The sequence below is a fragment of the Vespa velutina genome, chromosome 13 (assembly GCF_912470025.1).
Source record: "Vespa velutina chromosome 13, iVesVel2.1, whole genome shotgun sequence".
Taxonomy (NCBI): Eukaryota; Metazoa; Arthropoda; class Insecta; order Hymenoptera; family Vespidae; genus Vespa; species Vespa velutina.
In genome coordinates, this window is record NC_062200.1 from 4,258,445 (window position 1) to 4,273,444 (window position 15,000).

A 15,000-nucleotide genomic window follows, 5' to 3' on the forward strand; every position below is an offset into this window, starting at 1 on the left:
CAGCAAATGCAAATTGCAAGTGGTGGTCAGAGAAAGACAGAGAGACAGACAGAAAGAGGGAGAGAGAGAGAGAGAGAGAGAGAGAGAGAGAGAGAGAGAGAGAGAGAGTGTGAGTGAGAGAGAGATAGAGAGAGTGAGAGAGAACACGTAGGAGTTACCAAACTTCGTAACAAGCTCTAATTTGTTGAATAAAGTAGATTCCATGACGTAAAGCATTCGCACTGGAACGTGGATATTTTCCAAGCTATACCTAATCGTAGAAATTACGGTGTTCGTTGACCAAAGTTGTAAGTGGACTTATCTCGATCTTTATATACATACATATACATATATGTATGTGTATACATGTGTGTATGTGTGTGTGTGAGAGAGAGAAAGAGAAAGAGGTGGGGGAAACGAGCACTTCCATTTAATGTAAGTAGGCATTTGTGAGGAGGTTGACCGAAGGGTCCCTGGATAGTTTAATGATTAGAGAAATCCACCCGGAAAGTGAAAAAGCCAGGTTCAAGTCTCTCGGTCCAAACTATCTAACGACTCAACTTTTTTACGATTCTTACGTATATATATATATATATATATATATATATATATATATATATATATATATATGTATATGTGTGTGTGTGTGTGTATGTATATATGTATGTATGTATATGTATGTATGTATGTATGTATGTATGTATGTATGTATGTATGTATGTATTCATGGTGTCGCATTTTAAATGATACGGCCAAATAGTTCGTATCTTATCAATTTTACAAAAGAATGTTTTCAAATAAAAGTTCTGCCCAAGTTTCGAAAGAGAAAAATATATTGCATCTATTTTATAGTTAAATTATATTATCGAAATATGCAAATTATAACAATTCTTTTATTCTTCTTTTTTCTTCCTTTTTTCTTCTTTTTCTTTTTTTTTCTTTTTTTTTTCTTTTTATTTCTTTTTTGTTTTTTTTTTTTTTTTTTTTTTTTTTCTCCTAATGGAAATCGACATAACAAAGAAGTTGTGCAGAGAATATCAATATATATTCAAGGAGCAGTTACAGTCTATCATTTCTTCGATTTTTCGTCGAGTTGTGGTGCCTTGAAATTTAATAAATTGTGTAATCGCAATTTTATTATTTTTATTATTATTATTATTATTATTATAAATTATTATTATTGGTATTATTGGTAATTCATTTTCTTTCTTTTTTTTTTTTAAATTTTGATCACGTCATGTGCACGTCTACGAGATTGTATTACATAAGTGTAACTCGTCAAGAAACGATTTTTATTGGATTAAGGAAGCACTTGAGTGCCTAAGCGTAGAAAACATGTTCCAGTTTCTTGATCCTCTTTTCTTCTTTCATTTTTCTTTTTTCATGACACGTGCGAATAATCCATCTCGATTGTATGAAATCTTAAAAATAGAAAAAAAAAAAGAAAGAAAAAGAAAACGAAGAACAAGAAGAAAAAAAATGTTAAAAGAATCAAAAATTTATTTTTATCCGTTATTTTCAGTGACGTGGTAATACCGAAATCATTGGCTGTTCAACAACGACGAATGAGAACGGATAGTTCAGCTGATACACAAGACGACGATGCCTTTTTCGATTCGGAGGACGATGATGAGGATCAGGACGAGTCTAAGTAAGTAACTAAGCAAAGCTTTGTTCTAATCGGATCAACGCCTCTAACGAAACAACTATGGCCGTTCTAGCTCTTGCGGTAAATCGTACTTTAAGTCTTACATGTTCTTCTCAGCTCTAAAGTTTTATCAACGAAAACAATTCGACTTTTAAATAGAAAAATTCAATTTCTAGTTTTTTTTTATCTATTCATTTTTATGTTTTATCTGTATATATAATATATATTGAATTTACTCGTAAATAATTATCTCTAATAAGATAGAAATTTATTACAATATATATGTATACACATAATAATTCAGAATAATGTAAGAAAAATTGGTTGTTCGACAACAAAATAATAATAATAATTATTATAATTTATTAATTTATATTATTTTGTGAATCAGTCGCAATATATAAATTTTTGATTGGCGAAAGAAGATGAATTTACTTCGTAACAATTTGATTTATAACAAATTCTTTGTAACAAATTGTTAATTAATTATTAATAATATGTTAAAGGAAACATAAAGAAAATTCTGCACTTTAAAATGTTGTTTGATTCAAGTCTCTATGGCTTTTAATTTCGGAGATATTCTCATGTAAATGAAATACTTTGTTATTAATAATGCAAAAAAAAAAATTATTTCTTCGGTAAAAAAATTATTTTTTTATAATTTATTAATTTATATAATTTTACAAATCGATCGTAATTTGAATGTTTGGTTATCAAAATAATATTATTTTACTTCGTAAGAATTTGTTTATAATAATTATTTATAACAAATTGTTAATTAATTATTAACAAAAAGTTTAAAAAATAAAGAAAATTCTGCCCTTTAAAATGGCGTTTGATTCAAGTCTCTACGACTTTTAGATCCGAAGATATTCCTGTATAAACTGAAGATATTTGTATTGACATAGTGACCTATATAATTTCATTCAATATGGTTCGGTGATACACTGACCTACATAAATTCCGAGAAATTACTACGACTATTACTACGAACAGCTGTATTATAGAAATTATGAATGAAAATCTTTCGAAGGCGATATCTTCGGAACGAAAAGGAGTAGAAACTTGATACAAACACCATTTTCAAGAGTATTATTTCTTTTATTTATTTAAATAATGCAATAATATTAGTATAATAAAATCGATTTTGTTAATAATTTTTTCAATTGAAATTTTTCTTTCAATTGAATTTTCGGAATGAAAAGTCATAAAGACTTGAAACAAATATCATTTTCAAATGTAATTTATTCTTTATTTATTTAAATATTGCGATAATATCGTTATAATAAAATCAATTTTGTAAATAAAATTTTTAAAATTGATTTTTTTTTTGTTTCCTTTCGTAATAAGAACATTATTACAATGAAATCATTTCAATTTTTATCATGATCACGTATTTTAATTTGTTTATTTTAAATAAAAAAAATAGAACTATTAATAATAATCATACTACTATTCTTATTACATTTCAGTCGTATTTTTACATGTTTCTTTTTTTTTTTTTTTAGCATTTTTTAAATTAAAATATCTACTGAATTAATAATTTGTTGGCGTATATATATGGATTAGTACTTTTTTTTTTATAGAGAATGTCGAGTTGCATTGACCGATGCAATCAAGAATCTATGACAGTTATTAAAAAAAAAAAAAAAAAAAAAAAAAACTCGATTGATCTTCGTATATGATATGCGTCCATTTATAAAAAAAAGTATTACCGTCATATTATGACCTTCTCCCTATCGTACGACTTTTAAAAGCAAAGTTTCTCCATATCTCTAAAAAGAACGGAAATATTAGAAGTGATTGAAGTTATTGCACCTATCCTGCACATATATCTGTACATTCATAAAACATACATAAAATACTACATGTGCTGTATAATATTTATATCAAAAGAAATATTTATATATAAAGTGTCGATTTATTGTAATAAACTTCTTATAATTATTCTTATATATACAGAATTGTTATTGGAAAAAAAAAAAAAAAAAAAATATATATATATATATATATATATATATATATATATATATATATAAAATCATAAATATATTCAATCGAAAAATATTTTTTTATCATTTAATAAAGTCAGATATTTTTTTTTTTTGTTTTAATATTTATTTCAAAATTTTCATTAATTTCGATTTTTTTTGTAATTTCGATGTTTCTTCTTTTCTTTATTTTTTTTTTTTCTTTTTTTTTAGAATATTACTTGAATGTACTTTCATTATATGTCCTTTAATCGATCATAAAAGTCATAATAAATTACGTAATACTTTTATACGATATATAATAAATAAGAAGTTGAAGTGCGAGATTATAATGAGCTCGTTGAAAATTGTTAGAATTTAGTTTCCAAGACAATATTCCTCTGTCCTTTTTGTGGTAACGAAATGAAGGCGTATTATTTGCTTGACGAATACGCCAAACGCGAAAGTTACGAGCTTCTAGCGTATAAAAGGGGCTGGTAGAGAACAACTCGAATGCGTATTTCCATTTAGAAATAAAATTCCTCGGAGAACGTTCTGTCTCTTAAAAGAAAGAAGGATAGGAAGATAGAATGAAAAAAAAAAAAAAAAAAGAAAAGTGTAGAAATAAAGTAAAATGAAAGGAAGACAAAAACATGGTATATGTACGTACATATATATACATATATATATATATATATATATATATATATATATATATATATATATGTATGTATATATAGATGCCGACGAAACATTTTCTTCCTACGTAAATTTGCACGAACGAACGTATGAAGGACAAAAAGGAATTTTCAATTTTTGTTTATTTTTTTTCTTTTTTTCTTTTTTCTTTTTTCTTTTTTTTTTTTTTTTTTTTTCATTCTCATACCGACTCTTGAAAATTAAAGATACTAGGTTCTCTCCGAAAATGTTTCGTAAGAGAAAAAGAAAAGAAAGAAAAAAATAGATAAAGCTTTAATTATAAATAGAACAATTAGAAATAGTAAAGGAAAAGATATGAGATACTTTTTAGAAATTTTTATTTCAATATATTCGTTCGAATTAAATTAAATTAACGGAAGATAAATGATTTATTAAATTATAAGTTGTATATTAAATACGAATCGAGATACGCGATCGTATATTTATAATTAATAACGGTTATTAAATATAACTAAGTTCAATTTTTGTTTTTTCTTTAATTTTTTTTTTTTTTTTTTTTTATATAAAAAATAAATATAATAATTATTTAAACAATGACACAAAATATATGCGATCCATTAATTACATATATCTATTTTTCTATTTACGAGCGATATATTTTACGTTAAAAAAAAAAAAAAAAGAAAAAAAAAAAGTATCTTTTCTAATAATAATAAATCAAACTAACGTGAGATATAAACGATTCATTAATTATAAACATCTATTTACGTGTTTACAAACGATGATATTTTTAGTAACAAAACTTGTATATGTGTGGATCTTAAAATATCATCCTTTATAATAATAATAAATTAAACCATAAAAGGAGATAATTCATTAATTATAGACATCGATTTATATCTCTACAATCGTTCGTATTTTTATCTGGGATAAATTTAATATAATAAAAATATCATCTACTTCAATAATAATAATAATTCAAAATAACTAACCGAAAGACAATTAATTCTTTAATATGTTATATAAATATATATTTGTTTGTTTCTCTAAGATCGATCGCATTTATAATGCACTGTATTTGCCCTCAAAAAACATCGTCTACTTCAATTATAATAATAATAATAATAATAATAATAATAATAATAATAATAATAATAATAATAATAATAATAATAATAATAATAATAATAATAATAATAATGATAATAATTTTAACCAAAATAAAAGTTATAAGATTCATTAATTATAAATAATTATTTACTAATTATTTTCTAAAAAATCGATCGTACTTCTAGCAAAGAAAAAATAGACAAAAATATATTATTTAATTGCATAATAATAATAATAATAATAATAATAATAATAATAATAATAATAATAAAAATAATAATAATAATAAATGTAAATCAACAGAAAATTAATGATTCATTAATTATACATCCACACACCCACAAAATATTGATCGTATCGTATTTTTAGTAATCGATAAAAAAAATTATCATCCTATTTATTAATAATATATTTAAATCAGCAGATACACTGTGTGTGTGTGTGTGTGTGTGTGTGTGTGTGTGTGTGTGTGTACAATATATATATATATCAAAAGAGATTCATTAATTAGAAACGTTTATTTATATATTTACTTTATTTATATTTATATTTTTACGATATCGATCGTATTCGTAGCAAAAAATAAAAAAAGAAGAAAGAAAAAAGAAAAGAGAAGAAAAATATAACTTGATCTTAAAAATATCGTTCCGATTATACAAAAATAATCGTTTAACCAATAAAATAGATTAATAAATAATTCATTTAATTCTAAGCGTCTAATTTATTTGTCGGCATCGTATATTTTAATTGGAAAAAATTTAATGTACAAAAAAAATAAATAATGTCGAGGTCAATGTGATTGATAGTTAAATAAAGAAAAAACACATTTGTCTTAAGAGAGGAAATGGAAGTTTTTGCGATAGTATGCTGGCAAGTTTTCGAACTATTCGACACGTCAGGCCGGAAGTCGTCTTCTCGACTACGTTTCTGGTCACGAGCAGGGAAGTAGTACCGTCAAGTGGAAAGTCCCTAGGAAATACAGAAGGATCGTTAACGAGGCGTGGCCTTTCATCCACAACCTTAATGACCCTTTATGCGCTTCCACAGGACTTTCTAGCTTTCGCACCTCGTTTTAGGATCGTGGATGGACTTCCCTATATTGGCGAGTTCACTAAAAATTTTCTTTTTTCTGGAAGTGGGTCTTTGCCAAAAGAACTAGCTAGCACGATTCTTTTTTTTTTTTTTTTTTTTTTTTCTTTTTTTCTCCCTCACAAGAGGAAAAAAATGGGAAAGTAAAAGAAGATCCATCTTGGAATTTCTTTTGCTTCTTTTTTCCTTTTTATTTTTATATAGTTGTATTGTGTATATAATTTTTTATTAAACATTTATATCGTTGAGATTTAGTTTTTTTTTTTTAATAAATTTGTTTATTCTTAAACGATAAGATACCATATAGCTTAAAGTTTTTCTCTAACAAATTGTCTACTCGAATAATTGAATATTTTGTTGTATTATAAATTATAAAGATTTTAAAAAATCATTTTTATTTATTTATTTATTTATTTATTTATTTATTCTGTTTTTTTCTCTCAAGAAATATTTCTGACTCGTTAAACATGATTATTAATTCTTTTTATTTACTTATAACTTTTAATTAAACAAACGTTATTATTATTATTATTATTATTATTATTATTATTATTATTGTTATTATAAAATATAAAAATTTTAATAAAAAAACCTAAATTAAATAGAATTAACAATAATTAATATATATATATATATATAAATTAATATATTTATATATATAACTTAAAATCGTTTAAAACATTTCATTATTAATTCTAATTTAAATAGATTTATTAATCAATTTTCCTATGTACATAAAATATAATATAATTTAAACGATTAATATATACGAAAGATATAATATTAAAAAATATATTATCATTAATTAAGTTCAACGTGTAAATATCCATTTTCTCTTCAGTCTATGAACTATGAAATAAAGTTAGATCATTTCTCATAACATCCAAGGAACAGTCTAAGTAAACGAAGGGTATACATATATCAAACATCTATATAGACATAATGTATCATTAAAAGTACATGAATACTTTATCTAGCTGAACCTTTCGATTTAATTACAAATTAAATCCAAAAGAATTTTGATGAAATAAATTTATTGAAATAAATATATTATTATCAAAGGACATAAAAATTTTTTAAATAAAATACATTAAATTAATGTCACATACATATTGTTTATTTTGAAACTGACTTAAGTTTATAATATTAAATATAAATTGTTTAAAAATTAAAAGATTACGTAAAATTGTAATTATTAAAAACGTTAATTTGATTTTTTTGTAAAGATGAATTTAGATTACTCTCATAATAAACGGCACACAAATACACACACGTATTTTATTCAGAATAATATATCAACTTAATCTATTATCAAAAAAATTAATCTATTATTGATTAATTAAGAATCCAACGTGCCTTCGATTATCAATTTTTCTCTAATCGATGAATTACGAAATAAAATTAGATCATTTCTCACGATATCTAATGAATGATATATAAGCAAACGATGAACGAGTTATTACTCATCTAAACTTCTCATTACTAAGAAACAAATAGAGAGAGAGAGAGAGAGAGAGAGAGAGAGAGAGAAAGAGAGAGAGAGAATTCTTAATGCTGGAAACTGGACGATAGAGAAAGCGGACTATTTATGATTCTCTAAGTAAGGAAGCCTTTTATAAGCCGTTGGTGATAGCTGTTATATTCGAAGGTTCAAAGGTCCGAAGGACTGTTGACCGGATAGGGACACTCTGAGAAACATCTGGGGATAAAAGGAGAATATCTCCCTAGGAACGAGACGAAACTACAGAGTAGTGTACCATGCAAATGGAACACTATACTGTTCTGTCTGATTCTCTCTCTCTCTCTCTCTCTCTCTCTCTCTCTCTCTCTCTCTCTCGTTTCGATCGGGTAACTCCTACTCTCTCATGTATAATTCAAAGTTTGCCCAACGGCTACACCCTCGATATACTTTACCATTCGAATACGATGCAACCCTTTTCGCAAATCGCTTCCTAGGGTGGGATAGAGAGAGAGAGAGAGAGAGAGAGAGAGAGAGTGAGAGAGAGAGAGAGAGAGAGAGAAAGAAATAACGATCCTCTTTCTATTATTCTTTTCGTTAGCTTTATCTCGTTTCTTTCACAAAAATATTTCTTCTTCTTATGTTTTCGTTCGATTTCTTTTCTAGCCCTTTTATTTCTCCAAGCAAACTCAAGGATAAGGTTTTATATTGAAAGTAATCGGTCATATGTACGTACGCGTACACGTTTATATGTATATAAATATAGGTAAAATTATAATGATAAAAAGAAATTAAAAATATACAAAATTAATTATCAACGAATTAAAAATATATATAATTCGTTCCTTAATACTTATCAATTAATAGTTATTATTAATAATTGTTAATACATTAATAATTGATATTGTTAAATATTGATAAGATTTATTTATATGTAAAGAAAGAAAGAAAGAAAAAAAAAAAGGAAAACAAAAAAAAAGAGGAAAAATAAAATGTATTTATTGACTTTACTGATACTTCACAAAAAAAAAAAGAAAAAAAAGAAAAAAAATATACTTAATAAATAATAGCTTAATATAAGTGTAGTACTTAACATGGTAGAAAGAGAGAGAAAGCGAGAGAGAGAGGGAGAGAGAGAGGGAGAGAGAGGGAAAGAAAGAGAAAAAACGAATAATCGAAATTGAAATCTTTTTTTCGATTTTTCCTTTATTAGGAAATACGTTCTCTCTATAAGTCTTTTTTTATATTCTTAGGGACTGTCGGTATCCATTATACGAAATCGCGGGGAGTAACGAATCGTGCAAATTTCTACGAAACGAGAGTGAGCTGAACGCGCGCGCGCGTGCGCGCACAAGGATTAGTATAATAAGTTCTTTGTTCTACAGAAAAGGGACCGAGAACGAAACGTTCTTCTCAAAGTTGGTACTTCACTCGTTTCGAACTTTTAATCAAGTCGTTTCCCCGGTTGCTAAAAGTTCAACCGAGCCACAAGCGTTAAATCCGAATTTTTAAATCATTTTTAAATCAATTCAAATAGAAATAATACAATTCATCTTTGTCATAAGTTTTCTATATATATATATATATATATTTTTTTTTTTTTTTTAAATATATATTATATTGTATATATATCAGAGATAATGTTATTATATAATATATTATATAAAGGGTGGCCTAAAGAAAAAAAGTTTGTAGATGAATAAAAACATGTTAAATGATATTACATATCAAGTACTCTCTTTTTCTTGAGAACTTGACGCTTAAGCTATCAGTTTTACAAGCAGACCTTGTGTTGTTACAATTTGTAAAGAAAATAAAACAAGAGAAAAAATATGAAAAAAAAAAAGAAAAAAAAAAAAAGAAAAAGAAAAAAGAAAAAAGAGAGAGAAAAGAAAATTAGTATAAAAGGTTTCAAAAAGATGTAATTGATTTTTAATCCATTATAATTCTCGTATTATAATTTTTTCTCATATTATACAATTAAATATCATATTATAGTTTAAGATCTATATATTATTAAATTATATCAATAATTATTACTATAATTATTATCTAATAAATTAATATAACATTAATTATTTGTATTATGAGAAACCTTAAAAAGAAAATATATATGTATATATAAATATTTATATAAATAAATATGTACACTAGATTTTTCTTTTTTTTTTCAAATAAATTATTAAAATTAGTTTGATTATTTTGACATTTCTCTCTCTCTCTCTCTCTCTCTCTCTCTCTTTCTCTCTCTGTCTTTTTCTCTTTCCGTCTGTCTCTCATTTTTGCATTTATTTAAAAAAGTAACACCAAAGACCATTAAGATTTACACGAGACTCGTTCGTCTAACGTTTGAGGGATGGCTGATAATGTCGGGGGGAGGGGGGGGGGTGACGGAGATGAGGGATGGAAAGAAGGGGAATTTACTTTTATATGAAGAAAAAACTTAAGCGAGTAACGGGGAAAAAAAACGATGGAATTTAGGTCGTGGAAAAGATTTTTCAACGATTTTATCGTCGGACTCGAGTGAGCGAAAAGTGTAACGTGCTTTTCGCTCGATCGACGACGACGACTACGACTAAGACGACGACTACGACGACTACGACAAACCGACGTGCGAAGGAAACGACTATATACCATATAGTAATATCGTCTTTTCCTCAGGATCCCTTCTCGAAAGGAATCACAGTCCTGACGTTGCTCTCAAGAATTCGTTTTTCTCTAGAAATAAATTCTTTTTTCCCTTCCAACGAGAAGATGAAGCAGTAGATGGGCGAGGGAGGGACTGGTGGGTTGGAGAGGGTGAGGACAAGCGGAAAGAAGAAAATCGTCTTCTTTCTCTCTTTCATCTTTCTCTCTCTCTCTCTCTCTCTCTCTCTCTCTCTATCTCTCTCTCTGTCTTTCTCTCTGTACCATTTATGATATTCCTTGAAAATTCAATACTCATTAAAAGTTGAACTTTTTCTTAGATTCATCTTAGAACTCATCGCTTTTCTTTACTATTAAAGATTTATAATATATATTTTAAAGAGAAATTACATACATATTTTTTTTCTCTTTTTTTTTTTTTTTTTTTTTTTTTTTTCCTTTCGAGAATGACTTTTAAATAATTTAAGAACTTATTTTTATATATTGTTGATTGATCTTTTTTTGTATGTAATAAGGTGAATATGATAGATCAGATAATTTCGAATAATGTCAGTATTTTATATCGAATTGTATAACATTATTATTATTTTGTTTTGTTTGTTTATTTGAAAACATCGATCGTTTAAGATTCGATTTAATGTTATAATATTTAGCATATACTTCTAATGGAATTTTCATATCTTTCTTTTTTTCTTTTTCTTTTTTCTTCTTTTTTTTTTTTTCTTATAATTAAATAAACAACATTTCTTTTTTTTTTTTTTTTTTTTTTTTTTTTTTTTTTTTTTTAACTAACAATTTCAATAGAATATATCAATAGTATAGTATTTTGTAGCCCTTAAAGTAATGTAAGAATTTTTTATGATAAATTGTATATATTTATATATATTAGTGTCATTTTATTTCATTTGAAAATATTGACAATTATATCGGAATATAACTAATAACGATGTTAATTTCTATCACGTTGATTAATTTTATACGCAAACAAACAAACATATATATAAATAATTGGATATTCTATATTAGAGAATTCTTAAATTAAAGTTTATATAAATTATATATATATATATATATATATATAAAAAGAATATTACGAGAAAATAAAAGGAGAAAAAAATTTTCTTTGATTATACCTTGTATATTATCAAAGGAAATTTTAATTTTTAAATAAATTGAAAAATAAATAAAAATTAATTTAAAAATAAATTGAAACATCAAATAAAATCTATGTCGGATATTATTATTATTATTAATATTATTATTATTATTATTGTTATTATTATTATTATTATTATTATTATTATTATTATTATCATTATTATTATATGTTGTAACGAATACTTATTATCTTAAATAAGAAAGAGAAAGAGAGAAAGAGAGAGAAGTGGAATATAAACGAAAACGTTTTAAAGATAGGAAGATAAAGTGTTCAAAATTTTATTCGTAAAGTTTTACAAACGTACTGTTAATTGTAAATAAACGTAGTATATAATTCTAGTATAAAATTAAAACAGAATGGGTATCTCTGAAGTCATCTTTAAGCATTACTACAGTTGCCTTTTACTGTTGCCTTTTACTCTTTTGCCTTTGCTGTTACTAGTTGCTACTGCATTCCTATGGGGTCTTCCGCTATTATTGTGGCAAAGAAATACATGTACCTACTGTCTGGGATAGCCGTAAATCCCACATGACTGGAGTAAGGTAGTTCTTATTTCAAGAAACCGGAAGATGGTCTTCGTCTACTAAAGTGTCTCTTGAGAATTCGGAGTATATTCGTCGTTCTCTAACTTCAACAAATTCTTATCTCATTTACCAAAGTTAATTATAAGTTAAATAATCTAATAATTATTTAATCATCATTTTTAATATTAAATAATAATTCGAGATAATTTTTGTAGAGATTAATTTCTTCAAATATAGATAATACATTCGTATTGTGTAAAATCGACTTTATGTTAAATTAAATTTTCATTAATGCAACAAGTAATTATTTATTAAACGTAAATTATTCAAAATTCAATCAGATAATATCATTTTAAATATCTTCGAAATTTCATTCATTTTATTCGTTCATATTTATGATAATTCATTCTTTTGTTTCGTTTGTACCTCTTTTTTTCTTCTCTCTTTTTTTTATTATTATCATTTTCAAAGAATATTATATGGTGAAACTTTTGAATGAGAATAAAATAGAAATGTATGATAACAATCTTTTTTCTTTTTTCTTTTCTTTTCTTTTCTTTTTTCTTTTGTTTTGTTTTTTTTTTTTTTTTTTTTTTTTTTTTATAGATACCGACTTCCATTTTGAATAAATTTTATTTAATACGATCATTGTTCGACTGTACAAAATATTTCTTTTTTAGAATAATTTTTTTCTCTCTTTTTCTGCAAAAACATTTCTCATCGAACGTTGTATAAAATTGACTTGAAATTTTCCATAAGAAATGTTGTCGTAACCAACAATAATATACACTTACATATATATATATATATCTTCTATTGTAAAATCATTAGTGGCATAAAATTACGTACGCTCGAAACGTACATTCGTAATCTTCAAAAGCTATACAAAACGCAATCGTGTAAGTGACCGTTCATTGTTGTCAATGTGTACACACTTGGTGCATTCTCTGAGTCGATTTGGCTTGCCGAACGTAAAATACATAGAGAGTTTACCGAGTGTAAGGGGGAAAGCTGAGAGCGAACGTTGCCAGGGAATTCAATTAGTATCGAAATACGGTCTACTCGTTCGATATTCGATTCGATTCTCTCGATTCGTTTGCACCTAAAGAGTCGTTTCGATGAAGTGAAACAGGGGAAAGAAAAAGAGGTATTTATTATACGTTCGATCATTGCTTATATGTATGTTTACCAGTTAAGAGAAAATGAATTAAGAATATTTTTTATTTTGTTTTTTTTAATATACCTATATGTATATTAGGAACATTTATTAATATATATATATATATATATATATATATATATATATATATGCATTATTGAAACTTGTATGTTAATAGAATCATTTAATCAGATTGGAATCTGCAGATAAAAAAAATTTTACTTCTTTATATTATATATATATATATATATATATCTTATAATGATCACTTATTTATAATAAATTTAAATGAAAATATCAATGAGAATTAAATTATATGTCGGAAGCCTGATCAAATATTAATTTTAATATTAAATAAAATTTTTCATTAGCATATTAATTTTCTCGTTTATCGAAGCGATATTATTATAGGTTTGTATCGTATAAATGTACACGCGTTGACGTACTTACATTCATACTAACACGCGCACGCACACGCAGAAAATTATTATCATACAAGTATCGTCGTAAATGGACCATTTTATAATACGATCACTTCTGCTCGAGAAGTTCAACTCGAAATAAAAAAAGTATCTTTTTCGATGACATTTATTCGTAATTCTATATAGAAGTCAAGTGAAGCGAGAGATTAAAAAAGGGAGGACAAGTGAAAAGGTTTCCGAGTTTCTCTAAAGGGAATAGTTAAAGCGAATAACGTTTAGAGGAAGCCATTTAAATGCATCGTAAATGCATCATGTTTACGATAATGTTATCAAGTTATGAATGCTTGCAAATAAGTATTATTTACATTAATAGACTCACAAGTTCTATCAGTTTCTAATTGAAAAATTGTTTGCAAAAATTGTTTATCACAAGAATTGTTTATCGCTATTGTGTCAATAATCTTTTTTTTTTTTTTTTTTTGTTTCTTTTGTAACAATTCTTATACAATTTTATTTCGAAATGATTGTGGATTTGAATTAAAAAAGCAAAATAGAAAGAAAAAAAAAGAAAAGAAAAGAAAAGAAAATGCAAAAAAAAAAGGAAGAAACATATTTTTTATCGATTTTATTTAGAAACAATTGTGTTGTTCGCTAAACAATCAGAAATTTTCACTTCAAATTTATGATATATATATATATATATATATATATATATTTAAGTAAAAATATTAGAAGTACTTTACTTATCATCGAAACGTAATTAATCGTATTTCGGTTAATGAGATCTTTGATATCCTTCCTGTTTTGTCACGACAAGTCAATGATTAGGGAGTGATACGTGAATAGTTAATTACATGCGATAATATGATACCCGTTATTGGATACTACTATCAAAGGATTATGAGACATAGAGAGACAGATACAACAATAGAAATAGAGACAGATATAGAGATAGAATATCGACAGAGATTGAAATAGAAATAGTGATAATGAATTACAGAGAGAGAGAGAGAGAGAGAGAGAGAGAGAGAGAGAGAGAGAGAGAGAGAGAGGGAGAGCGATTAAACGAACGAAAGAAAAATAAATTTATTTATTTATTTATTTTTTTTTTTTTGCTTTTTTATTTTTTTCCTCAATTACGCGAAAAATAAAATAACTATCGTAAAAAATTCGAC

General features: G+C 25.5%; 1 protein-coding gene across 1 annotated transcript in view; it reads left to right on the forward strand.

The window, feature by feature from the left end:
• The window catches only part of LOC124953857 (proteoglycan Cow), a 44,607-nt gene that overhangs the window by 1,752 nt on the left and 27,855 nt on the right, over window positions 1-15,000 (forward strand). The window contains exon 2 of the mRNA XM_047505857.1: window positions 1,502-1,630. Coding sequence (XP_047361813.1) covers window positions 1,545-1,630 — 86 coding nt within the window. The 5' untranslated portion in view covers window positions 1,502-1,544. The remainder of the gene's footprint in view (window positions 1-1,501; window positions 1,631-15,000) is intronic.